Raw genomic sequence first — 23,331 nt, forward strand, 5'->3', positions numbered from 1 at the left:
CAAGAAATTTTTAAAAACCTGTGATTACTCGGTGAAAAAATACACGTTGTTTTAAATGTTCCCTTTTTCTGGGGACCTTTGACTGCAAGGTTAGGTAAACCTGAAGAAGACATTCTGCAAAAAAAAAATGTATGTGTTTTATTTCTTTTAAACAATATTTAGGTGTATTTCGTTTTGTTTTGTTATATTAAGAATATTTCTGTTTTCAAATTTTACTTCAACTTCAAGTCATTTATACCAAGTTTTATTGAGCATTTTTTTGGTTGTTGTGTTTTGTTTTCATTTTGTCGTACTTTATTTTTGAGTGTACCATGTGTTTTGCTGTTGAGCTTCATATAATCAGGAAATTTTAAGAATACAAGATAAAAATGTAAATAATAGTTACACTGCATGGGTTATATACATTTTATTGAGATGTTTTCTGTCATTTGGTTTTGCACACAACCAGTTGATGATTGACAATTTTGAATCTTGTCCGAGAAGTAAATGCAGAGCTGTGAGTCTCTGTGATAACGTGGCTTCCTGTTTGCAACAAACTTCCTCTATAGTCACAAGTAAAATACATGAAGCTGGAAACTTAATTGATATACATGTAGTTCAGAGGCATGCACATCCAGCACAGGGTTTGTGCTGCTGCACCTAGAAAAACAAAAGACTTGTATACGTATACATTTGTTTATTCTTTTTTAAATGCTAGGTTGAGATCTTTGCTCTTCTATGGTGCAGCACCTCCCTCTTGACAATATTACAATACACACTGCATCCTTCTGAGCCGTAAGGGTAGATTACCAAGTTTGGGCAAAAAATCGATGACTCATCTGCAGTGACACTTGTAAATGTGGAACAAGTAAGCTCATTGAAGGTTTCGGTTTCATTTCACGAGGACATTTGATTAAAGCATCTTAACCAAGCAGACATGGAGATGATGAGATATGTAAGTAAAGTGTTTATTTGTTTTAAACTTGCCTCAGGTGTTGGTTTAGGTTGTGTATGGTTTAATGTTGTGTCTCTTCTTTCTTACAGAGGCACTTAAAGACAAACTGAAATTCACACATTCATACTTGAATACTGAATTGTAAAACTACTGTGTTCTGCAGTTTTTAAATAACTGCAGAATGCAATCGATATGTTTGAGATAATGGAGTAAACTGAGTTCATAGTTTGTTGCACTGTGTTGATTTTACATAGAGATGGTGACTGTTGTTTTGAATAATGTTTAAAAAAGTAATGGAATTGGTTTAGTTGCACTATAGGTTGAACAGTCCAGGAAATGCAGAACTCTTGCAGCCTGATGATAAAACAAAATGCTTCAGAATGAAAATTCAATGAATTGACTAAGAAATGAAGGGGAAAAAATTTTAATTAGATAACAATTAAGATTTTGCTTTAAGTTATTAAATCAAATTAAATAGATCACCCCAACAATATACATTTTTACAAATAATGTTTTAAGAAGGGATTTAAAAGCAGTCCAAAGATCCAGGGTAGAAGAGAGGACCCTAAATCAATATTTTATTTTTATGCATCTAATCTATTTTATTGTAGATAATTTAGGTTTAAAAATATAATACATAACAAGCTTCTGTGTTTGTCTCAAGCTCTACACATGTTTTCTTCAGTAGTTATTAAACACAAAATAAAATTTAAATTCCTCAGTTGGACTGTTATGATCTGATTCATATTTTACTGTAATTAGCATATCGGACCAAAGTTACGATAAAAGATTCACTGATATAAAAACCCTATATCACAGAGACAGCTCATTTATCTGACATTGTAACTTCCGGACTTTGTTTGACTGTTTCAGAAAACAGTGATAAGATTCCTCTTTAGCGCTGGGATCTTTTTTCAAGCCTGCGAATCAGACGTGAGTTGCAGGAATGACGATGGAAACGAGGTCGACTGGTTGGTGGAAACTTCGATTTGTGGCAGTTTATATTTTCACCTATTCTCAGTATCAGCTGGACGCATGACAAAACTACATTTCTCTCTGTGCCTTTAGGTACATCTTATACAAGTTGCCCAACAAGAAAGACGGTGGTCTGTCATATCTGTACATGGATGAGCAGCAATGGTTGGAGACGCAGCAAAGAGAATATCAACAGCAACTCTGGCACCCTGGCCCACACCCTGAAACCTCTTCTCGACTTCTACGACAGAAAGGTAACACGTGTCTCTCTGGCATGACAGCCTGCAGTCACAAGTCCTAACAGTGTCTTTGTGTTTTTTAGACGGAAGGATTTGGATATCTGCTCTATAACGATCAGCCTCCAAAGCAATCTTCCGATTGTTATGGACACAGTAAAGGTGGGAGATGCAATCTTTCACTGAATTGCTTTCAAAGCCGAAAAACATCCCAATATAACAAAACTGTGTTTCTGTTTCTTCTGTTTTTACGACCTGAAGGAGTCGTAATGTTGGACAGACGAACTGGAGTCTGGCTCTCACACAGCACACCAAAATTTCCAACATATCGCAGTAAAGACTTCTGGCCTAAAAGTGGAAATGCTAATGCTCAAACATTTATATGTGTCACTTACCCCTATGCTACATTCAAACAAATAGGTAGGTTAATGCTATTTTTTAATTTGCTCTAAATGGGAGACAATCCCATTGACCAATAACATCTTGTATATAAATTCTCAGGACTGCAGCTCAAATACATCCACCCTTATTCATTCGACTCTGACATACCAACAACCTTTCCACCTGACCTGCGCTTTGTGGCACAGAGAACCCGCTACCCAAGGAATTGGCCCTTGGACAATGTCATGTTCAAGGTAGTGAACCTGACATCGGTGAAAGGACAGAGGTTCACCAGCTTTGCAAAATACAGACGATTTGGGGATGGTAAGTGTTTGCAGTCTAAAAAGTTCAAATTAGGTTGATGATAAACTTGACAAATAGGAAACACTTGCTCTCACTAAGAAAACGTGTGACCCCGTACACTGAAAAAAATAATTGCTACCAATTAAAAAAATCACTTTTTACATTACCGTACATTTTTTCTGGAGACGGAAGTATCGATTCTCAGGGGATGCATCAGGGAGACATCACCAAATCTGAGCTGTCTTTTCTAAAAGGAGTCTTATCACCTCCCCAAGTCACGGTGGCCACGGACTGTTGAGGACGTGAAATAGGTTAAAACTAAATTGACAAAATAGACTTGAACCATAAAAGGTCTTTTCAAAGTGAATTAAGCATATGTATTAATGTAACTTTCTTTTATTTATTTGTTTTAACAATTGAAGTAATTTGTGAGTTGGTCCAAAACCTTTATTTGTTCAGTATTTATATCCAAGTTGTGTTTTTTTTTATGTACTTGTGAAATGTTTTTCTAAGATGTTGTGCACTTCTCTTTTTCATGGTGTGTTCCGCTTTGTTTTCACTATTTTTACAGATATTTACTCTGGCCTTATCGCAAAACACTTGAAGCAGCCTCTGTACGTTAAGAGCTGGGGAAAGATGCGTCGCCCTCTGCCTTCTAACTGCAGCATCCCTCACCGTGTGTACAATGTGAAGAAGGTAAAACTTCCCGGCACACAGCCCTTCAACGACACTGTCGATCACTCCAAGTGGAGCGTGACTGCTGATGGTGTCTGGACCTGCATCGTCGACACGAACAGGGAGATGAGTCAGAATGGTAGAGGTGGAGGAGCCATATGCATCAAGGATGCTGCGATCGGTGACGCTTTCTTTTCACTGATTAAAGAGTATGAGCGATGTGACCGTAAACGTGCACGTGGTCCGTGTGGAGAGGTTTAAGCGCACAACCCTATGACTTATTATTTTTGTTAAATCAGGAAACTGAAGTGACTTATCCAGAAATTTGTTTGGTTGTACTCTATACATTTTGGAAGTTATGCCAAAGTTTGTATTAGTGTATGATATACTCTGTCTTTTATTTTCTGTGTGGTTTATTTCTACAAATCAAAGACTGCATCGCTATTATTTTAAATCATGTTTTAAGAAGTTTAAGAAGAAATAATGTGTTTTAATAGCTTGATTACATTTATTTTAACATATATATCTTTATTGCCTGTAATTTTTTTTCTAATCATTACATGAAGCTCAAGAAATGTTTTAAAACCTGTGATTACTCTGTGAAAAAATACACGTTGCTTTAAATTTTCCCTTTTTCTGGGGACCTTTGACTGCAAGGTTAGATAAACCTGAAGAAGAAGTTCTGTAAAAAAAAAAGTAAGTGTTTTATTTCTTTTAAACAATATTAAGATGTATTTCGTTTTGTCTTATTATATTTAGAATACTTTTTTTTTTCAAATTTTACTTCAACTTCAAATCATTCAGACCAAATTTTTATTGAGCAATTTTTTTGGTTGTTGTGTTTGTTTTCATTTTGGCTGTACTTTATTTTTGAGTGTACCATGTGTTTTGCTTTTGTGCTTCATATAATCAGGACATTTAAAGAAATATAAATAATAACCATTCTAATAAAAAATGTAATAATAGTTACACTGCATGGGTTGTATACATTTTATTGAGATGTTTCCTGTTATTTTGACTATTCATGAAACAGGAACTGGTTTTGCACACAACTAGATGATGATTGACGATTTTTAATCTTGTTGGAGAAGGAAGTGACTTCACAGAAATGCAGAGCTGTGTCTCTCTGTGATAACGTGGCTTCCTGTTTGCAACAAACTTCCTCTAAAGTCACAAGTAAAATACAAAAAGCTGGAAACTTAAATGATAAACATGTATTTCAGAGGCATGCACATCCAGCACAGGGTTGGTGCTTCTGCAACTAGAAAAACAAAAGACTGGTATACGTATAAATATATATGTTTCATTGATTTTCAAATGTTAGTTTGAGATCTTTGCTTTTCTATGGTGCAGCACCTCCCTCTTGACAACATTACAATACACACTGCACCCTCCTGAGCCCATAGGGTAGATTACCAAGTCTAGGCAAACAATCAATGACTCATCTGCAGTGACGCTTGTGAATGAGGAACAAGTAAGCTCATTGAAGGTTTCGGTTTCATTTCACGAGGGTGTTTGATTAAAGCATCTTCACCAAGCGATCACAGAGATGATGAGATATGTAAGTAAGGTGTTTATATGGTTTAAACTTGCCTCAGGTGTTGGTTGACGTTGTGCATGGTTTAATGTTTTGTCTCTTCTTTATTACAGAAGCACTTAAAGACAAACTGAAATTCACACATTCATACTTGAAAACTGTAAAACTGCTGTGTTCTGCAGATTTTAAATAACTACAGAATGCGATCGATATGTTTGAGATAATGGAGTAAACTGAGTTTATAGTTTGTTGCACTGTGTTGATTTTACATAGAGATGCGGACTGTTGTTTTGAATAATGTTTAAAAAAGTAATGGAACTGGTTTAGTTGCACTATAGGTTGAACAGTCCAGGAAATGCAGAGCTCTTGCATCCTAATGATAAGACAAAATGCTTCAGAATGAAAATTTTATTAAAAAATATGAATATACATAAGTAAATAAACAGAAATTCAACCAGAAAGAAGATGAAATAATAGAACAAAAAATTAAATCAGATAACAATTTAGATTTGTATTAAAGTTACTAAATCAAATTAAATAGATCACCCCAACAATATACGTTTTTACAAATAATGTTTTGAAAAAGGATTTAAAGCAGTCCAAAGGTCAAGGGTAGAAGAGTGGACCCTAAATCAAGATTTTATTTTTGAAGCAGCTAATCTAATAATGGATTTTATTGTAGATTATTTAGGTTTAAATATGTAATATATAATAAGCTTTTGAGTTTGTCTCTAGCTCTACACATGTTTTCTCCAGTAGTCAACAAAACAGAAATTAAATTTAAATTTCTCAGTTGGACTTTGATGATCTGATTCATCTTTTACTGTAATTAGCATATAGCGCCAAAGTTACAATAAAAAGATTCACTTATATAGAAAACCCTATATCACAGAGACAGCTTATTTATCTGACATTGTAACTTCCGGACTTTGTTTGACTGTTTCAGAAAACAGTGATAAGATTCCTCTTTAGCGCTGGGATCTTTTTTCAAGCCTGCGAATCAGACGTGAGTTGCAGGAATGACGATGGAAACGAGGTCGACTGGTTGGTGGAAACTTCGATTTATGGCAGTTAATATTTTCACCTATTTTCAGTATCAGCTGGACGCATGACAAAACTACATTTCTCTCTGTGCCATTAGGTACATCTTATACAAGTTGCCAAACATGAACGACGGTGGTCTGTCTTATCTGTACATGGATGAGAGCAGCAATGGTTGGAGACGCAGCAAAGAGAATATCAACAGCAACTCTGGCACCCTGGCCCACACCCTGAAACCTCTTCTCGACTTCTACGACAAAAAGGTAACACGTGTCTCTCTGGCATGACAGCCTGCAGTCACAAGTCTTAACAGTGTCATTGTGTTTTTTTAGACGGCAGGATTTGGATATCTGCTCTATAACGATCAGCCTTCGGAACTAAAGCCAGCTCCTGCATCATTTGGACACAGTAAAGGTGGGAGCTGCAGTCTTTCACTGTATTGCTTTCAAAGCCAAAAAAATCCCAATATAACAAAGCTGTGTTTTTGTTTCTTCTGTTTTACGACCTGAAGGAGTCGTAATGTTGGGCGACCGAACTGGAGTCTGGCTCTCACACAGCACACCAAAATTTCCAACATATCAGAATAAAGACTTCTGGCCTCAAAGTGGAAACGCTAATGCTCAAACATTTATATGTGTCACTTACTCCTATGCTTCATTCAAACAAATAGGTAGGTTGATTCCATTTGTTAGTTTGCTCAAAAGGGCAGACAATCCTATTGAACAATAACATCTTGATTCTAAATTCTCAGGAATGCAGCTCCAATACATCCATGCCTTTTCATACGACTCTAGCATAACCAAAACCTTTCCACTTGAGCTGCGCTGTGTGGCACTGAGAACCTGCTATCCAAAGACGACGCCCTGGTTTAGACTAATGACGCTGACTTCGGTGAAAGGACAGAGGTTCAGCAGCTTTGCAAAATACACACGATTTGGGGATGGTAAGTGTTTGCAATCTAAAAAGTTCAAATTGGGTTGATGATGAACTTGATAAATAGGAAACACTTGCTCTCACTAAGAAAATGTGTGACCCTGTACACTGAAAAAAATTATTGCTACAAACTTTTTAAATTATTACATTACATTACATTTTACATTACATTTTTTCTGGAGACGGAAGAATCGATTCTCAGGGGATGCCTCAGGGAGACCATCACAAAATCTGAGCTGTCTTTTCTAAAAGGAGTCTTATCATCTCCCCAAGTCACGGTGGCCACGGACTGTTGGGGACTAAGTGAAATAGAATAAAACTAAATTGATAAAATAGACTTAAACCATAAAAAAAGTGTTTTCAAAGTGAATTTAGAAAATGCATTCATATAACTTCCTTTTATTTATTTGTTTTACCAATTGAAGTAATTTGTGAGTTGTCCAAAAACTTTCTTTTTATCCAAGTTGTGTTTTTTTATGTACTTGTGAAATGTTTTTCATGGTTTATGTGTTCTGCTTTGTTTTTACTACTTCACAGATATTTACTCTGGCCTTATTGTAAACGTTGTGAAGCAGGCTCTGTACGTTAAGAGCTGGGGAAAGATGCGTCGCCCTCTGCCTTCTAACTGCAGCATCCCTCACCATGTGTACAATGTGAAGAAGGTACAAGTTCCCGGCACGCAGCCCTTCAGCGACACTGTCGATCACTCCAAGTGGAGCGTGACTGCTGACCGTGGCTGGACCTGCATCGCCGACATGAACAGGGAGGTCAGTCAGATGGGCAGAGGTGGAGGAGCCATATGCATCAATGATGCTGTGATCGGTAAAGCTTTCTATTCACTGATCAGGGAGACAGAGCAATGTGGCACTGAACATGCTGGTGTTCCTCAAAAAGAGCTTTAAGGGCACAACCCCATGCAATTTTTATTTTTCAAAGACAGAAAACTGAGGTGACTTATCCAGTTATTTGTTTTGTTTTTCTGTATAAATTTTTAGTGTGGTTTATTTCTTCAAATCAAAGACTGCATGGCTAGTATTTTAAATCATGTTTTAAGAAGTTATAGAAGAAATCATGTGTTTTAATAGCTTGATTACCTTTATTTTAACATATATGTCTTTATTGCTAATAATTTATAATTTCTAGACATTACATTAAGCTCAAGATATAAAAAAAAACCTGTGATTAGACAGTGAAAAAATACACATTGTTTAAAATGTTCTCTTTTTCTGGGGGGGGGGGGCTACTGACCTTTGGCTGCGGGGTTAGATAAGTAGAAATTTTGCCATGTATTTTATTTCTTTTAAACAATATTTCCTCGTATTTCGTTTTGATTTGTTCTATTTAGAATATATCTGTTTTCAAACTTTACTTAAACTTCAAATGATTCAGAACAAATTTTTATTTAGCTTTTTTTTGGTGGTACTACATTTTTGAGTGTACCATGTGCTTTGCTTTAGTGCTTCATATAATCAGGAAATTAAAAGAGTTAAATAATAATCATTTTAATAAAAATTTGAAATAATAGATACACTGCATGGGTTGTATGGATTTTATTGAGATGTTTCCTGTTATTTTGGCTTTTTATGAAACAGGAACTGGTGTTGCACACAACTAGATGATGATTGACGATTTTTAATCTTGTTGGAGAAGGAAGTGACTTTACAGAAATGCCGAGCTCTGAGTCTCTGTGATAACGTGGCCTTGCGACAAACTTCCTCTAAAGTCACAAGTAAAATACATGAAGCTGGAAACTTCTATGATATGCATGTGTTTCAGAGGCATGCACATCCAGCATGATATAGTGGTAAACATTTTTTTAAAAGTTGTCAAACGTTTTACTTCAGTAATAGTACAAACAAATAGAAAACAATGTACTCACGAAAATTAAGTACCATATTAACGTTTGTACTTGGGTAAAAGTAAGTGAGTTTGAATATAATATTTAAACTATTTGAGCCTATTCCCCAATGCAAAGGTCTATTACATGTACAGTAGTTGAGTTTCGGCTTCTTCCAAGTCCATTTCAGGTTCCCCTCTTCGTTATTGATTACTTTTAGAGATATAGAGAAAGAGAACAGTGAGCATGTAACACAATGCATTGTAAAAATCTGCAAAAGTAAAGAACATAAAAATGGACTTACAAGCAGTAATTAAATTGCTTTACTTTGTGAAGTTGGACTGTTGTTTCTCCTCCTCACCACCAGGTGTCACCCTACTTCCCCCGACCACCACAAGTGGATCACCTCGTGTCCCCCGGAAGTGAAGCCACGATCGGACAGCCAGCAGCAGCACACGTGAAAACAGAAAAAAGCTAAATAAGAGAGACCTTCGACACGAGATGGACGTCACAGAGGTCCCAGGTGGTCAGTCTGACAGCGGGAAGAAGTGGATGAAAAGGACACCGAAGAAGAAGAAGGGTGGACATGGAGAAAAGCGCGGAGCGGACAGGAAGGTGGAGGAAGAGGAGGACGAGAAGAAGATGGAGACCAGTGAGGGAGTCTTCCCCCCGAACTTCAGCGTGTCTGAGATCAAGAACAAGCAGAGGAGACACCTCATGTTCATGAAGATAAAGCAGGAGAAGAGGAAGGTAAAGAGAGAACCACATGGAGGGCAGGCGGCTCGGGTCACATTTCAACTATGTGGTCACAGAGACGCGGTTCCCAGGCTCTGTTCCAGCTCCACGTTTATCTTAACAACTTGTTCATCCTCAACACAAGAACTAACGTAATTTCAACATATCTAGTTGCTTAAAGACCCAACATTTAATACTGGTCACCTCCAGAGAGTTTGGTCTTTGGCTTTTGAGTCATTGCTGAGTAGGGACGGGAATCGGCAGGGACCTCCCGATACCATACTATCACGATACTTAGGTGGCGATACGATATGTATTGCGATTCTGTAAGTATTGCGATTCGATATTACGATTTCCTGGGATTTCTTTCTTTTTTTTTTTTTTTTTAAATACTGCACCATGGAAAAATGTTGAATCATTCCTTCAAATACAACACAGTCAAATTCACTTAGAGCTTTACCAGTTTTATTTCAAATATTAACATTAACTTAATGACTGCCGGGCAGCCAATAGAGAAAATAAATAAAAATGTGCCCTATTATTGTATAGCCCCTGTCAACTGCACACAAACTGACAGATTAAGAAATGTAAGCCACTTAGTCTACTTTTAAACAATAAATAAAAGGTAAATTAAATACAATGAATAAAAGTTTACTTAAAATATAAACTTTGAAGTAGGCTATTGTTTGCATGTAGCCGATGCAAAGCTATTGCTTGGGTATGTTTAGATTCTTGTGCAAAAACAAGAGCTGGTCAACATGCTCTGGGGTGATGTTGCTCCCCCAATATATCCCTCCCGGTATAAACCAATAAATATGTTTAAAAAAAAAAAAAAACATCGATTTTGGATGCAGCATATCGATTTAAAATCGTCATTCACAAGAATAGTGATTTGTAACTGAATCGATTTTTCCCCCATCCCTATTGCTGAGATACTGTTACTCATCTAAAGTGAAATTACTTATTCTTTATGTTGTTGATCAGTGCAGGGTACCGACACATGCAAAATATGTGAAATCGTAATCTTCAATATGACTGTGTTATCCTGAGTGCGATTGTAATGTTTAGTCTGACCTATTCCACCTGACTGGAGATACAGTCGGAGTAAAGGTGTAAAGAACAAATGCTAGAGAACTTATCTTGTCGAGTTTGACGGTCGTAACTGAAAAAAAATGACAACATAAAGAAATACACAACAATAACTTCCTTTTAAAGAGCTGTTACAGTGCAGTGGTATTGTTGTAGTTGAGAACACTGGTTTGTTGTTTTGAGGTGTGAACCAGTGGTTTCTGGGGAAAGAGAATTGCTGTTATATTTGGATGTAACTAATATACTTTAAAGACGTGGTATTGCATTGGTAAATAGATTTGCTAGCAGCCGAGGCCCGACCCGGCAAAAGGCATTTCAGATAATTGCGTCTGAACATCTCTATGATACATGGCAGTTTAATTACCCAGAAACCACCTGCTTCTCTAAATAGGAACCGTGAAAAGTAGATTTATAGAAACATAAACTTGATTTTCAGCAGATGATTTTCCAAAAAAATGTATCCCCTGTCAATTCAGCAGTAAATAAACATGTCTCCTCATTGAATTGTTTTTGTGTTTTAGGTAAAGCTGCAGGTGAAGAAAAAGAAGAAAAAAGAAAGGGAAGCTCTCGGTGACAAGGTGAGTTATTTTTTAGGGTTTTGTCCCAAACTTTGCAAATATCAGTCGATCATTTTTTACAATAAAATAAGACGATTGCATTTAACCTTGAATTTGTTCTGTCCCTCACGTAGGCACCACCCAAAGAGGTCCCAAAGACCATAGAGAATCAGCGGGTGTACGATGAGACAACAGTTGACCCAGAGGATGAGGAGGTGCAGACCTAGACCTTGTTCAAACGATCACAGGTTGTATTTGTGATGAATGTGCACGGATTCATGTGGTTGTGTGTTTGTCTCTGATCCTCAGGTTGCCTTTGACGAAGGAACTGATGAGTTTTCTGCTTATTTCAACGGGCTCACAAACCCCAAAGTGCTCATCACAACATCAGACAGACCCAGGGGGGTGAGTGGCCTTTCTACATCATATCACTGAGAACAGTAAATGGTTAACATGCACGTGACGAAACAGCTTAAATGGGGTTCAGGAAGAACCCATTCACTTTTGGCACAGAATCCATAAAGTGATCTTTATTTGGATGTTTACTTTCTTTAGAATTGAGAGAATTTCACAAGAAATGATGCTGAGATTTAGATGAAAAATGTGTGAAGGTTGAATTTGAGGGGAATGTTGTTTGCGGAGGTACGTGCCATTGTGGTGTCTTCTTATTATATGTCTACTAAGTGTGACTATTGGCAAAAGTTGAAATTGGCAAAATTATCCATTTCATTACTTTATTTTCAAGAATTGTATAATAAACTTTGAGTGATCAACAATATGACGATTGTTAAGGCCAATTTATGCTTGTACGTATTTTCTAAAACAGATAGATAAGACCGCCCTATCCGTCGTGGAACGCCCTCTCCGAGCGCCTCGGAGAGCTTTTCGTACACGTCTGATTTTTCTAACTCTCCGTCTTCATGTCGGAGAGCCCACGGACAGCTCTTGGCTGTGATTGGTCCGCGAACGACATCATTTCCCTACGACGTAATTTCCCTACGACGTCATTTCCGGACCTCAAACTTCCTGTTTACTTCCCTGTAGCATCAAACCCATACACAACTACGATTCTACGATTAATGTGACGTGTGTGTTGAGCCAGCGAAGTTGTCCGGCTGACGGTGGCTCGTGAGAGCACTGACGGCATATGTGCACGGTCACATACGGTTATAACAAGCTTTCAAAACGGCGCTAGCGGGCTAGCCACCATGCTAACTGTGGTGGTAACAGTGCAAGAACCCGCCGTCACGACTTTAATTCCACTTCTATCATGACACTGTTTCTATAATACCGTCAGGTTAGAAGCAAACACTAGGTAAGTGTCGGGAGTCCTGCTGACTGTGTGTGGAAGCTGGGGGGGAAAGCTAGCTGGGAGGGGAGCTAGCTAGCTCCGTGTAGCCAAAAGCAGATTCAAGCTGTGGAATCAGCAACACAGTTCGAAAACGAGACCGGGGAACCGCTGCGCAAAGAAACGATAACATCAGCATTTTGACCCGCTGGGTGTCACTTTATTTAGTTCTGTTAGTTGCCATGGTTCAGTGTGTGGGAGACAGAGATAACCAGACACACGTGGACTTCTTCTTCCCAAAATTGGGGTAGGCTTCTCTGAGCTCGTCTTCCGTAGCGCCACCTATGGGTTTGGCGGTGAATTTTTCGACGTACCGTGGTCGGACTAGTAAAAATCAAAAAGACTCTTTGCCCCCCGTCGAGCCCTCTCCGAGAAACGGATACGTAGAAGTATGTAAGAGCCTTAAGCTGCTGTACTTAAATGTTCAGTGTGTAAGATTTAGGTGAAAGGAATATTTTGGCAGATATTGAAAATAAAATAATCTTAGTGTGTTTCATCTAAATTGTACGAATTGATGTCTTTACCCTAGAATGAGCCGTTTATATTAAAATACTTTATATTTCCATCGGGAGCAGGCCCTCTCTACGGAGGCTGCCATTTTTTTTTTTTACAGCAGCCCAGACTGGACAAACTAGACACCTTTTGAGTTTTTATGACAGCTGAAGGACATGACAGGTCTTTTTCATGTTTGGAAGAGTAGGGGGAGTTGCGGGGTGCTCAGCTGTAACTTCACCACTAGATGTCACTAAGCTCTACACACTTTACCTTTCAAGTTTGACAGAGTTAACAATGCTTGATCACTCTTAACCCTGTGTGGGCTAAATATAATTACTCTCATTTCTTTTTTTTTATACTGATATGTATTTTATTAGATTGCCCTGAGGTGGCATCTGTTAGCTGTTCATGGTAAAGTTTCTATCTTGTCCTTCTCAGACACTTTTGTGTTAAACATGCTGACGTGTGTCTTGCAGCGGACGGTGAGGTTTTGCGAGCAGCTGGCCACGGTGGTCCCCAACGCCCACGTGTACTACCGACGAGGTTTGGCCCTGAAGAGGGTCATTCCACAGTGCGTGGCCAGGAACTTCACCTACCTCATGGTCGTCAACGAGGATCGCAAGATGCCAAGTATCCTAACTGACAGACAGCTGTAATACGAGAGAAGGATATGTTCTATACAGTTTACATGATCTAATCTTTATTATAACACTGTGGTTTAGATAAAAAGCAGGAGTTCTATATTTGGTACTTTTACTGAAGTGAGCTTTATGTTTTTTAGACTTTCTTAAGGTCCGATTTCTTAACCGCAACTTTTAGACGGTTTGGTTCTCTGTCACCTTCCTGATGGGCCGACTGCACACTTCAAGGTCAGCAGTGTCCGACTTCGGAAGGAGATAAAGGTGAGTACATACATCCGGCCTCTTTTCATTGCTAGATTCTCTAATTTTACTAAATGGAAAAAACAAAGTTGGGGGGAAAACTGCCCCTGATGAAAAGCAGTCGTAGGCTCATTATATTTTAAGCTTCTGGATTTAAAGATTTGTTTGCAACTATACAAAATTTGATGGGAGCAAAAATCAACACCATTGTTTTTACTGAGACAATTTTTTGGGATTTGAAAAGCATGTTCAGTTCAGACTCAGTCTTGGCTGTGTAATCCTGGCATCATGAAATGATTTTCTCTGTGCAGAGACGGGGTAAAGATCCCACAGAACACTCACCAGAGGTGATCCTCAACAACTTCTCCACGCGCCTCGGGCACAGCATCGGCCGGCTGTTCGCTGCTCTCTTTCCTCAAGACCCCCAGTTCATAGGACGACAGGCGGCCACCTTCCACAACCAGAGAGACTTCATCTTTTTCAGATTCCACAGGTGAATGTTCAGAATGTGAAGTCTGAGTTGAGCTGGACATTTGCTCCTCTAATACAAGCTTCATTTTGGACCTTTTGAGAAGGTTTGTCTTAAATTTGAAAGGTATAATTAATGATTCTTTGCATCTGTGAAGGTACATCTTCAAGAATGAGAAGAAAGTTGGCATTCAGGAGCTGGGACCACGCTTCACCCTCAAGCTGCGCTCTCTACAGAAAGGCACCTTTGACTCCAAGTTTGGAGAGTACGAGTGGGTCCTGAAGGTCAGTCTCTCAGCACTTCAACTTTTATTTGGAGACACCAGATGAGCTAAAGAGGTGGAAGCAGTGATCTCAGAGGAACACTTAGTTTTATTCTTCTACATATTGTAGTTGGTAAACCCAGTGGAACTTCAGTCATGGTTGCCTACATTTGCACCCATGTGGAGATATTTGCTTAGTCATCCATTGATTATTCCAATGTACTTAACCAGCTGTATAGCACTCAGGCTTTTCTTGTCCAAAAACAAGATCTTAAAATTTTTTTACTTTTGGTTTCCAGCGCCATGAGATGGATGCCTGCAGACGGAAGTTCCAGCTTTGAGCACATGAGAGGGATTCGGTTATTAAGATATTGCAGCGGTTTGTGGATTTTACACAAATTGACTTTACAGCGGATGCCCCAGATGCTTTGAGGAAAACCAGCCGTACCTGTGATTGCGTCACAAGTTTCCCTGAAAAAGGATTTCTCTAAAGGTGCATCTACAAAGACTTTTGGAAATTAAATGTGAGACGAGAACAGCTAGGACTTTCACCCGGTCTGCTGTCGGACAAAAGGAGGAGACAAGCAGGCGCCCCATCAATCTGAAACCTCTGACCGGCATGTTTATGTAGAAGTTGTGTTGTGTTCAATTCCTATGTAATTTTTCTTCACAAGCTGTATGTAAGTGGCCACAGTGTAACAGTCACAGGAGTTTCAAGTAAAATACAAACATATTTCTAAATATGTGTATACTTTTATTAAAACTTTCAACTATGGAAATACCATTGATTTTTTTTCTTTTCTCAAAATCAATCATGAATGGAAAAACATGTACAATCCAAAAGGCACAGTGGGTGATGATATGGGCTAGTTAATTTAAAGCAAGTAGGTTAAGACATCTATTGTGCCCCCTAAGCACCTGGAAATGTTTCTGGATCAGATTTTACAAAGGCAAGAGTTAAAAAAAAAAAAAAATCTTAAGTTAGTCGTTTGTCCCGAAATTTCCTATAACTCCTGAGACGATTCCAGTCCATGATGCAGGATCCTGCAGCTCAGTTCCACAAGGCAGCACAATGTCCAAAACCTGCAGAGGTGGAAGTGCATTAATGATTAAATCTATATACTGTAGTGTGTGACACACGGACACGTTATGTTTGTGGCCTTCTGCATTGCACTCTAGAGAAATTAATCCAACTTTAGAGCTGAAATCTGTAAACATTTTATCTGTGTCGTTTAATCCTTTAATTTTTTTTAAATTTATTTCCATGTAAAATAGATTAGATGTAAAATGATATCAAGAATGCTGCAATAAATATCTGATAAACAAGCATTATCTCAACTACTTATGTGTTTTGTTATGTCGAAAATATCTTTTTACTAAGTTGCTACTTTGAAATGCAAGTGACATGTCTACAAAATCAGATTCCAATTCCAAAAAGTAATGACAGTAGAAAAAACATTTCAAACACTACACCCACCCCTCCAACAGCATAGTGGTGAGTAGATGGAGTGGATCTTAATTTTTGGATGAACTATCCCTTTAACTGTACATAATTTATGTCTATTACTCAGCTCAATGCAATTCGATCACTTTAAATCATTCAGTATTTATCTACGTTCTTACATTCAGTTTTCACTTCTCCAGTCATATACACTACTCTTACTTTACAATGTTAGTACAATTCATTGATATCATTGTTGTTTTCTGTCTTGTTGTCCTGATTGGCTCCCTGTCTCTTGGAATTACCCTCTGGGGACAATACAGTTGCTCTGGATTGAATTGTTCCAGCAGAGGCAGATGTGTCTGGTTGTCACTCACAGAGATGGAAGCAGCTATAGGAACTGGCAGACCTTCTGCGGTCTGAACGGGTTGTTGCTGGAGGACATGCCGGTGAGCAGAGGGTCCTGCTGGGCGTTCTGCAGGCAGAACTGCTGCAGGTCGGCGGCGGCCTGGGACACCTGTGGAGGACACCCCCACCCCCCAGGGGTTAGCATAGTTAGCATGTGGCTAACAAACACAGTGTTCCCAGATCCACTGAGTGGTTCCTCCTCCAGCAACCAGAGGAACTTCTCCCGATCTGAGGAACTTCTCACGCCCAGAGAGGAGCGATTTCCGCGGTTACCTTGACTCTGTGGATCCCGGCTTCCAGACGCAGCTGCTGGACGATTTTCTTCATCGCTACGATGTTGGATGATCCGGACATTGTCGAGTTAAACTTTGGTGACACAAATGTTGAACTTTTAAAACAAGTGGTTGTTTGGAGTATAGACTGTATATATAGGTTTGGAGGCGGCTTCCTTCCTCTACCAACAGCTTCCGGTTTTCTTTAAAGGAGGGTCCAGCCGGTGCTGCCTTCACGGCCCGGAAATCAAAACACTTTATTATATCACACGAAAATCGCTTGTACACATTTATTGGACATCCTTTCTTTTACTCTCTATTACTTTCCTATACGCCTCCTGTCTCTTTTATTGTATTGTAATATGTAGTTGATGGTAATAAAGCCGATCAACATAAACTCTGAAGAAGATTTAAGATTTTCAGTTAAAAAGTAGGGAGCCCCTTTTCTTCTTGTGCAAATCAAATTAAAATTGCATTGTGCAAAAAAGATAAATCCCTTTAGATAATCATGTTGTGCGAACAAGTTATTATCTTGTGCGAACGACATAGTTAATTTACAAGTTTATGCAAGAAGTTTATGCCATTGTGTGCACAAGTTATTATGTTATGTACACAGGACATAACTCATGTGCATGACGTAACAATATAATGGGAATTTGCACAAGTTTAAAAAAAATAAAACTTTTTAAGAAAGTCTCTTGTTTGCACAACTTGAATTTGTTATACTCTGTGCACAAGTTAATAACTTCAAATATTGCCATTCTAGAATTAGAAACAGAACAAATGATCTAAACATTTATGCAATACAGATGCAATTTGAGCGACCTATCCATGCAATCTAACACTGTTATTTTGTAAACCAAACACACATTTTGGGGTTGAGAAAATACAAGTTTTCTCTGAACAAAATAATGGTGACAACTCCCACATTTCCTGAAAGCAGCACCAGTTCTATTTAAATCGCGACCTCTAGTGGTGAAGGTGCGTCTACCGCAGAGAACAAAACAACACATTGTTGTAGCATGTGTTTAATTACATATCATTAATCATAAGGCACATTAAATAAGATATTTTTCCCTCACTTCCCCATTGAAATACACATCATATCAACCTTTTTTTTCTTAATTGCCTTAAAAGAGTCACAGCCAGATATAAATAATTACAGTCATCAATATAAATGTTTTCATAGAATAAAAAACAGTACCGGATAACTAATGCATGAAAGTATAATGGAGGACTGTGTTAACTCTCAGATGGGATCGGCTCCCTCTCTTCAGTGCAGTTGTCATCCTCAGCACCAGAGCAACCACTGCTGGCACTCTCATAAAACAAAGTGCACTGGACGACTCTCTGTGTTTGATCACAGCAGATTGTTACTAAGCAGTCAACGCCTTCAACGGGCATGAAGAAAGAAAGAGGGGCCTCCTGCGGATAAACCCAGCAGACCCTCCAGGAGTATTTTCTCTGAGTGTTTTCTCCTGATGATGAGCCACACCGAGGATGGAGCTGTCGTGTGAGTCCATCAGTTATCCAGGGAACAGAAGACCGGTCAGTTGCAAGGTATGTTGAGGGGATCGAACTCTTCACAGGAATAGATGAATCCAGATGCAAACACGTGGCTCATGGTGTCTGTGTTTCATTGTGTGTGTAGTTTGTGGAGCTCCATGTGCTGTATGTGCCAGACGACCAGTGGAACGTGAAGCTCAATAAAGTACCAGCTGAAGCCATAGAGAGCTTCATATCTGCAGGCTTCATCAGGTGTGTGTGTGTGTGTGTGTCTGTGTTGTGTGTGTGTGTTTGTGTCTGTATCTGTGTGTGTCTGTATCTGGGTATGTGTGTGTGTGTGTGTCTGCCTCGTCGTCCATGTGTTTATCTGTCTGTCACATAGGATCAAAGTTTTAGCCCAATTCCAATGGATAGGCAATACATTTAAAACATAGATAAATGGAAATGGTCTTTAATTCAGATACAGTTTATATTCTATATTATATTGTATATTTTGATTGTTCTGTAACAGTTCCGTTATCTCAAATCTTTTTATTTTAGGGTTTATCCAGATGTCACCCTGAGAAGTCTAAGGAGCGAGCTGGGCACTCTGCTTGGCCAAGAGAGGAGCATCAACAAATTCTCCTTCCTGAAATGTGTGGGCCGCAGTCTTGCACTGGTGAGAGCAGCTGGCTCTTCACTGCACTTCTCTGTTTCTAAAGCTGCTTGTGTTTCAACAGGCAGGCAGCAGAGAGACACAAAGACGACAGTTTGATTAACAAGGTCACTGCTCAGGCTGCCACACTGTAAAGAGTGTAAAACGTGTGTTTGTAGTGTGTGTGTGTGTGTGTGTGTGTGTGTGTGTGTATGTATGCACTCAGTTTTAACTGCCCTGGCTCTGAAACCAACCAGATTCCTTCCTCTTACAGGTTAAAAGCAAACAGGAGAGGGATCTGAAAGTGAAAACATTTGCTCCACCATATGTATGTATGAATCATCTTCCTGATTTTTAGTTTTGTTTTAGTTGTACATCTTCAATGAGACTTTGTTTTATAACAACCCAAAAATTTTAAAAATCTAAATATACTCTTGCCTGAACAATGTGGATTTTTGGAGGCCGATGATGATATTAAGGACAGAAAAAATACAGATATATCCGCCAACATATAAATATATATCAAAACATTTACATAATTTCTAAGAGGTCGTTATTAAACTCTGCTGTAAAATATTTGTTATCAAGGATTAATATTTCCCATTTTAAGCATAACATTTATTTTAAATAACTAAGAATACAAGCTAAACAGAAATATATCCAACTTGGATTAGAAAAATTATTTTTATGTACAATTTTGACATGAATGTTCATCTTTTCATCATTATTTATTAATATGAATCATAATCACTCATTCCATTATGTCTGTATTGGTAATTTATAAGTATTAAAGACTAATATCGGTTGATATTAATTGGCTAACCAATAAATCAGGGGTCATCTCTCCTTGTGTAACTATACTTTATGTTTTTAATGCTCTAAGCATTGCTATTTTTTTAACAATGAATTTCTGCTCGGCACTCATCCTAATTTGTCAATCACCTGGTGATATACTGTTTTGTTGCCTCCTGTGGACAGGCCCCACAGCCGGAGCTCTACCTGCTCCCCACTGTGGAGAGCAGCAGCAGCGCCTGTTCCCTCAGCCCGGACACCAGCAGCAGCTCCCCGGACCCCCCCACCTATCACCACCCTCCCAAGACATGCAGCCTGCCAACCAGGACAAAGGAGGCTGTTAAATTCCCCCTCATCCCCCAGTGTTCCCATCAGCCACCTCCCACCCTAAGCCTGGAAGAACAGGAGGAGGAGGATGAAGAGGAAGAGGAAGAGGGGGAGGAGGAGGAAGAGGAAGAGGAAGAGGAAGAGGAGCACAGCTACAGTTCTTCAGAGGGAGATGGAGAACATGAAGAGGAGGCTCTGTCTGCCAACAAGCCTGAGTGCACAGAGCAGTGTTGTCCAAGCAAGGCTCAGAGTCAAAGGGCACCGCAGACGGTGTCACTGAGTAAAGGTACAAATGAAAAGCACAATACAACATATAATGCACAACTTTTGTAAACAAAAAAGGTTAAATTTAAATTGTAGATATTTTCTTATTAAAAAGACAATTTTGCAATCTTTAGCACTTAATCTGTAAGATCTGTCATGATGTCCCTCAGCTCTTGATTCAACAGTTTCACAGCGACGTGAAGCCGATTCAGTTCAGGCCAAGGAGCTGCCAGAAAAAGACAAAGAAACTTGCAGGAAGAAGAAACAGCACCAGAGAAAAGTGGCAAGAGATTCAGGAGTGGCAGAGTCGCTGGAGGACGGAGATTCAGGCTTCTCGTTCACAGACGGGTACGATGGGACCAGTCTGATTCTGCAGTGAACACCAGTATTGCAGCTTCTTGTTCTTCTAACAGTGTGTCTGTTTGCAGGGTTGGGAAATCAAAAGATGTAGGCACGCTTAAATCATCAAGCAGGGTAATGTACAAAGTTGTTTTCCTCAGCCTTTACTCTCGAGCATGAACCGGTTGTTAAAACGAGAAGGAAGTGGACATTCTCTTAGGTGATTAGTCTGAATTCCTGTGCCAGCAGGTGGGTTCAGTGGAGTGTGTGAGGTCTTTGGAGAAAACAAAGCACTGGAATCCACACAAATCCATGAAAATCGATTCACATGACAACCTCATGTTGTGTTTACTGTTTGTTTTTAAGGCGACAGAAAGTCCTGCTGTGTCGTCTTGGCCCGTCCGCTGCTCCTCTCCGCCTCCAGGGCTGCACATGGCCTTGTTGACCCATAAACCTGCTGCTCCCCCAGTCTTCCAGACAAACAGTAAGCTGCCACCACTGCCACATAACTAAGAATTAGTGATCCTTCTTGTTTTAAGACACGGGTTTGTTTCCATCAGGAGAGGAGCTGATCGAGGAGATCAAGCTGGTGAGGGAGGAGAGGAGGCAGCTGGAGTGGACGAGGCAGGAGCTGCTGAGGAAGGGAAAAGATTTACTGGCCCAGAACAGACACAGGAGGAACCAAGGTGGGAACAAAATACGGTTAAATATAACAATGAAAGTTTTATACAGAATCAATAAAGTTTTCATACCAGAAATCTGGGAATCAATAAGGAGCCATTAACTGCTCAGCGGTCATATACTGTAACTATGAGCTCAAGTTCTCTTAGTTTTGCTGGAGTGGATAAACTCTGTGTGTGTGTCTGTGTGTGTGTGTGTGTGTGTGTGTGTGTGTGTGTGTGTGTGTGTGTGTGTGTGTGTGTGTGTGTGTGTGTGTGTGTGTGTGTGTGTGGCAAAACAACAGAAACAAGATCTTTTAAAATATTGTAAATGCACTTTTCCAGTCTTCCACTCAGAGCACTTAACAATTCAAGTCACTTTCACTTTCACACACACATTCTTACAGCATTCCTATACACAAAGCTTTTTTCTATAATCCATTCATACTCTGTCCATACGGCCGTCAGCGGCCCTCTCCTGTTTTCCAGATCTGGGCCACAAGTTGGCAATAGCAATACTGCATGTCAACCAAAGGTCCCAATGGTAGCCCAATTTGCATTGTGCTATTTGGACCAAATTCAACATTTATCACATGGGCCTCTTTATGTTCACATCCAGATTCCGCCTAAAGCACTGCATGTTTGCCAGGAAAGGCCCCACATTTATTTTGTGATATTTGGGCCACTTGCTATAAGAAGGCCAGAAGTGCCACATCAGTGCCTGAAGTCGCCCACATCCACATGCTATCTGTTTGATGACTCACGTTGGATATTATACCAGATGAGTCAGTTATTTTCAGGAAAAATAGATAAACAAGTGAAAAAGTAACTGAATTCTGCTGATGCTCTGTCCTTCTCCTTCATGGTAAAAGCCCGGGACAGTTGGAAAAAGAAGTATTTTGAAACCAAGAAGGCCACAGCGCCACTGGAGGACAGCCTGAGAAAGTTACGACAGGAGCTGGAGACGTTTTACAACAAACTCTTGCACCAGCTCCAGGCCAGAGATAACAGAGGGAAGCCAAGACGCCAAGGCAGATCCTCCATCAAGGTGAGAGCTGCTTGATTTTAAAGACCATTTTCATATTTGCTTTAATTTTATCCAAATAACCAAGAGATACATGGGTGTAATACTATAAACTAGACAAAACCTATATGTCCCTATTACATTTGAAACTAAATACCTCTCTCTGTAAAACTATAATGCTGCACAGGTCAACTACTTCTTTGTGCCTCAAAATGTCATTAATCATAAATATTTTATCTACTGTTTTGTCTGTTTCTATAATGGTTGAAGTGTTATGGTCTGTAGAGGCCGACTCTCGGTCAAATTATTTCTTAAAAGAATATTTCGCTTTTCTCTATAACCTTTTTAGTGCGGGTATATCAAGCACAAATACTGCATAGGAAGTACTTTAATGACCTTAATGTGTTAAAAAAGAAGTATCTTTGATTTCAGAATGAGCTGATCATTCAGATCATGACAGAGAGCCACGAGATTGACAACTTGAAGAGAAACGTAGAAGATGCCAAGATGAAGCTGGTGACGGAGATAAAGGTAACGTTTATTTCTTGGTTTTGAGATATGAGTTTAACCTCAGACAGGTCTGAAAGTCTCTTGTGAGCGAGTTAGTCAATTGATTGATTGATCAATTAACAGTGTCACTTTCTCTAAATAGTAAAAGCACATAATCAATAATGTATAATCTCTATGATATATCCCATGTCTGTGTAGCTGAGGAAACAGGCTGCCACAGAGCTGAGGGCCCTGAAGGCCGAACTGGCCCAGAAGAAAAGTCAGTCGTCTCATCTTGGCTTCGGAAATATGACACGTGACAGACCACAAGTTCAAAACACCTCTATCTGATTCACTTTATACATGGATGACACATTCTGTCTGTGCTTCACTCTGCTGACACAGATGATGGTTCATTCGTTCCATGAGAGGGAATTTTACATGTTGATTTTATATGTTCATGCAGTTGTATTTTCTATTTGTTGACT

At 39.2% G+C, this 23,331-nt stretch overlaps 4 protein-coding genes and 1 pseudogene across 4 annotated transcripts; 4 read left to right on the top strand and 1 right to left on the bottom strand.

Annotated features, from left to right (window-relative positions):
• The first annotated feature begins 893 nt into the window (after positions 1–893).
• On the top strand, positions 894–3,904 carry LOC133010957 (deoxyribonuclease-2-alpha-like; annotated as a pseudogene).
• Positions 3,905–5,014: 1,110 nt separating this feature from the next.
• On the top strand, positions 5,015–8,029 carry LOC133010959 (deoxyribonuclease-2-alpha-like). The gene is made up of 7 exons (XM_061078629.1): positions 5,015–5,065; positions 5,988–6,085; positions 6,183–6,345; positions 6,415–6,496; positions 6,594–6,752; positions 6,834–7,025; positions 7,553–8,029. Exons 1-7 carry the CDS (start codon positions 5,054–5,056, stop codon positions 7,915–7,917), a joined length of 1,071 nt encoding a protein of 356 aa, XP_060934612.1. The 5' UTR covers positions 5,015–5,053; the 3' UTR covers positions 7,918–8,029.
• Positions 8,030–9,262: 1,233 nt separating this feature from the next.
• Positions 9,263–15,470, top strand: rpf1 (ribosome production factor 1 homolog). Its single transcript, XM_061078628.1, has 9 exons — positions 9,263–9,602; positions 11,198–11,254; positions 11,368–11,448; positions 11,543–11,638; positions 13,553–13,706; positions 13,896–13,978; positions 14,269–14,450; positions 14,584–14,710; positions 14,988–15,470. Exons 1-9 carry the CDS (start codon positions 9,354–9,356, stop codon positions 15,027–15,029), a joined length of 1,071 nt encoding a protein of 356 aa, XP_060934611.1. The 5' UTR covers positions 9,263–9,353; the 3' UTR covers positions 15,030–15,470.
• LOC133010964 (guanine nucleotide-binding protein G(I)/G(S)/G(O) subunit gamma-5) lies at positions 15,422–17,002 on the bottom strand. The gene is made up of 3 exons (XM_061078636.1): positions 16,811–17,002; positions 16,507–16,646; positions 15,422–15,771 (listed from the first exon to the last, which is right to left on the bottom strand). Exons 1-2 carry the CDS (start codon positions 16,889–16,891, stop codon positions 16,521–16,523), a joined length of 207 nt encoding a protein of 68 aa, XP_060934619.1. The 5' UTR covers positions 16,892–17,002; the 3' UTR covers positions 15,422–15,771; positions 16,507–16,520.
• Positions 17,003–18,309: 1,307 nt separating this feature from the next.
• On the top strand, positions 18,310–23,203 carry spata1 (spermatogenesis associated 1). The gene is made up of 12 exons (XM_061078624.1): positions 18,310–18,369; positions 18,461–18,567; positions 18,856–18,973; positions 19,224–19,277; positions 19,928–20,354; positions 20,518–20,680; positions 20,761–20,806; positions 21,038–21,155; positions 21,232–21,357; positions 22,203–22,378; positions 22,787–22,885; positions 23,063–23,203. The coding sequence occupies exons 1-12, from the start codon at positions 18,310–18,312 to the stop codon at positions 23,192–23,194; spliced, it is 1,626 nt and encodes a 541-aa protein (XP_060934607.1). The 3' UTR covers positions 23,195–23,203.
• Positions 23,204–23,331: the final 128 nt, after the last annotated feature.

The sequence above is a fragment of the Limanda limanda genome, chromosome 9, assembly GCF_963576545.1.
Source record: "Limanda limanda chromosome 9, fLimLim1.1, whole genome shotgun sequence".
In the NCBI taxonomy this organism is placed as follows: domain Eukaryota; kingdom Metazoa; phylum Chordata; class Actinopteri; order Pleuronectiformes; family Pleuronectidae; genus Limanda; species Limanda limanda.

Coding starts and splice junctions, on each gene's coding strand:
- LOC133010959 (XM_061078629.1), top strand. Junction 6,497..6,593: donor ATCATTTGGACACAGTAAAG/GTGGGAGCTGCA, acceptor TACGACCTGAAG/GAGTCGTAATGTTGGGCGAC. Junction 6,753..6,833: donor TGCTTCATTCAAACAAATAG/GTAGGTTGATTC, acceptor CTAAATTCTCAG/GAATGCAGCTCCAATACATC.
- rpf1 (XM_061078628.1), top strand. CDS start 9,354: ATGGACGTCACAGAGGTCCCAGGTGGTCAGTCTGACAGCGGGAAGAAG. Junction 11,255..11,367: donor GGGAAGCTCTCGGTGACAAG/GTGAGTTATTTT, acceptor TCCCTCACGTAG/GCACCACCCAAAGAGGTCCC. Junction 13,979..14,268: donor GACTTCGGAAGGAGATAAAG/GTGAGTACATAC, acceptor TTCTCTGTGCAG/AGACGGGGTAAAGATCCCAC.
- LOC133010964 (XM_061078636.1), bottom strand. CDS start 16,891: ATGTCCGGATCATCCAACATCGTAGCGATGAAGAAAATCGTCCAGCAG. Junction 16,647..16,810: donor CCGGGATCCACAGAGTCAAG/GTAACCGCGGAA, acceptor TGTCCTCCACAG/GTGTCCCAGGCCGCCGCCGA.
- spata1 (XM_061078624.1), top strand. CDS start 18,310: ATGGAGCTGTCGTGTGAGTCCATCAGTTATCCAGGGAACAGAAGACCG. Junction 20,355..20,517: donor GACGGTGTCACTGAGTAAAG/GTACAAATGAAA, acceptor TTGATTCAACAG/TTTCACAGCGACGTGAAGCC. Junction 20,681..20,760: donor GGCTTCTCGTTCACAGACGG/GTACGATGGGAC, acceptor GTCTGTTTGCAG/GGTTGGGAAATCAAAAGATG.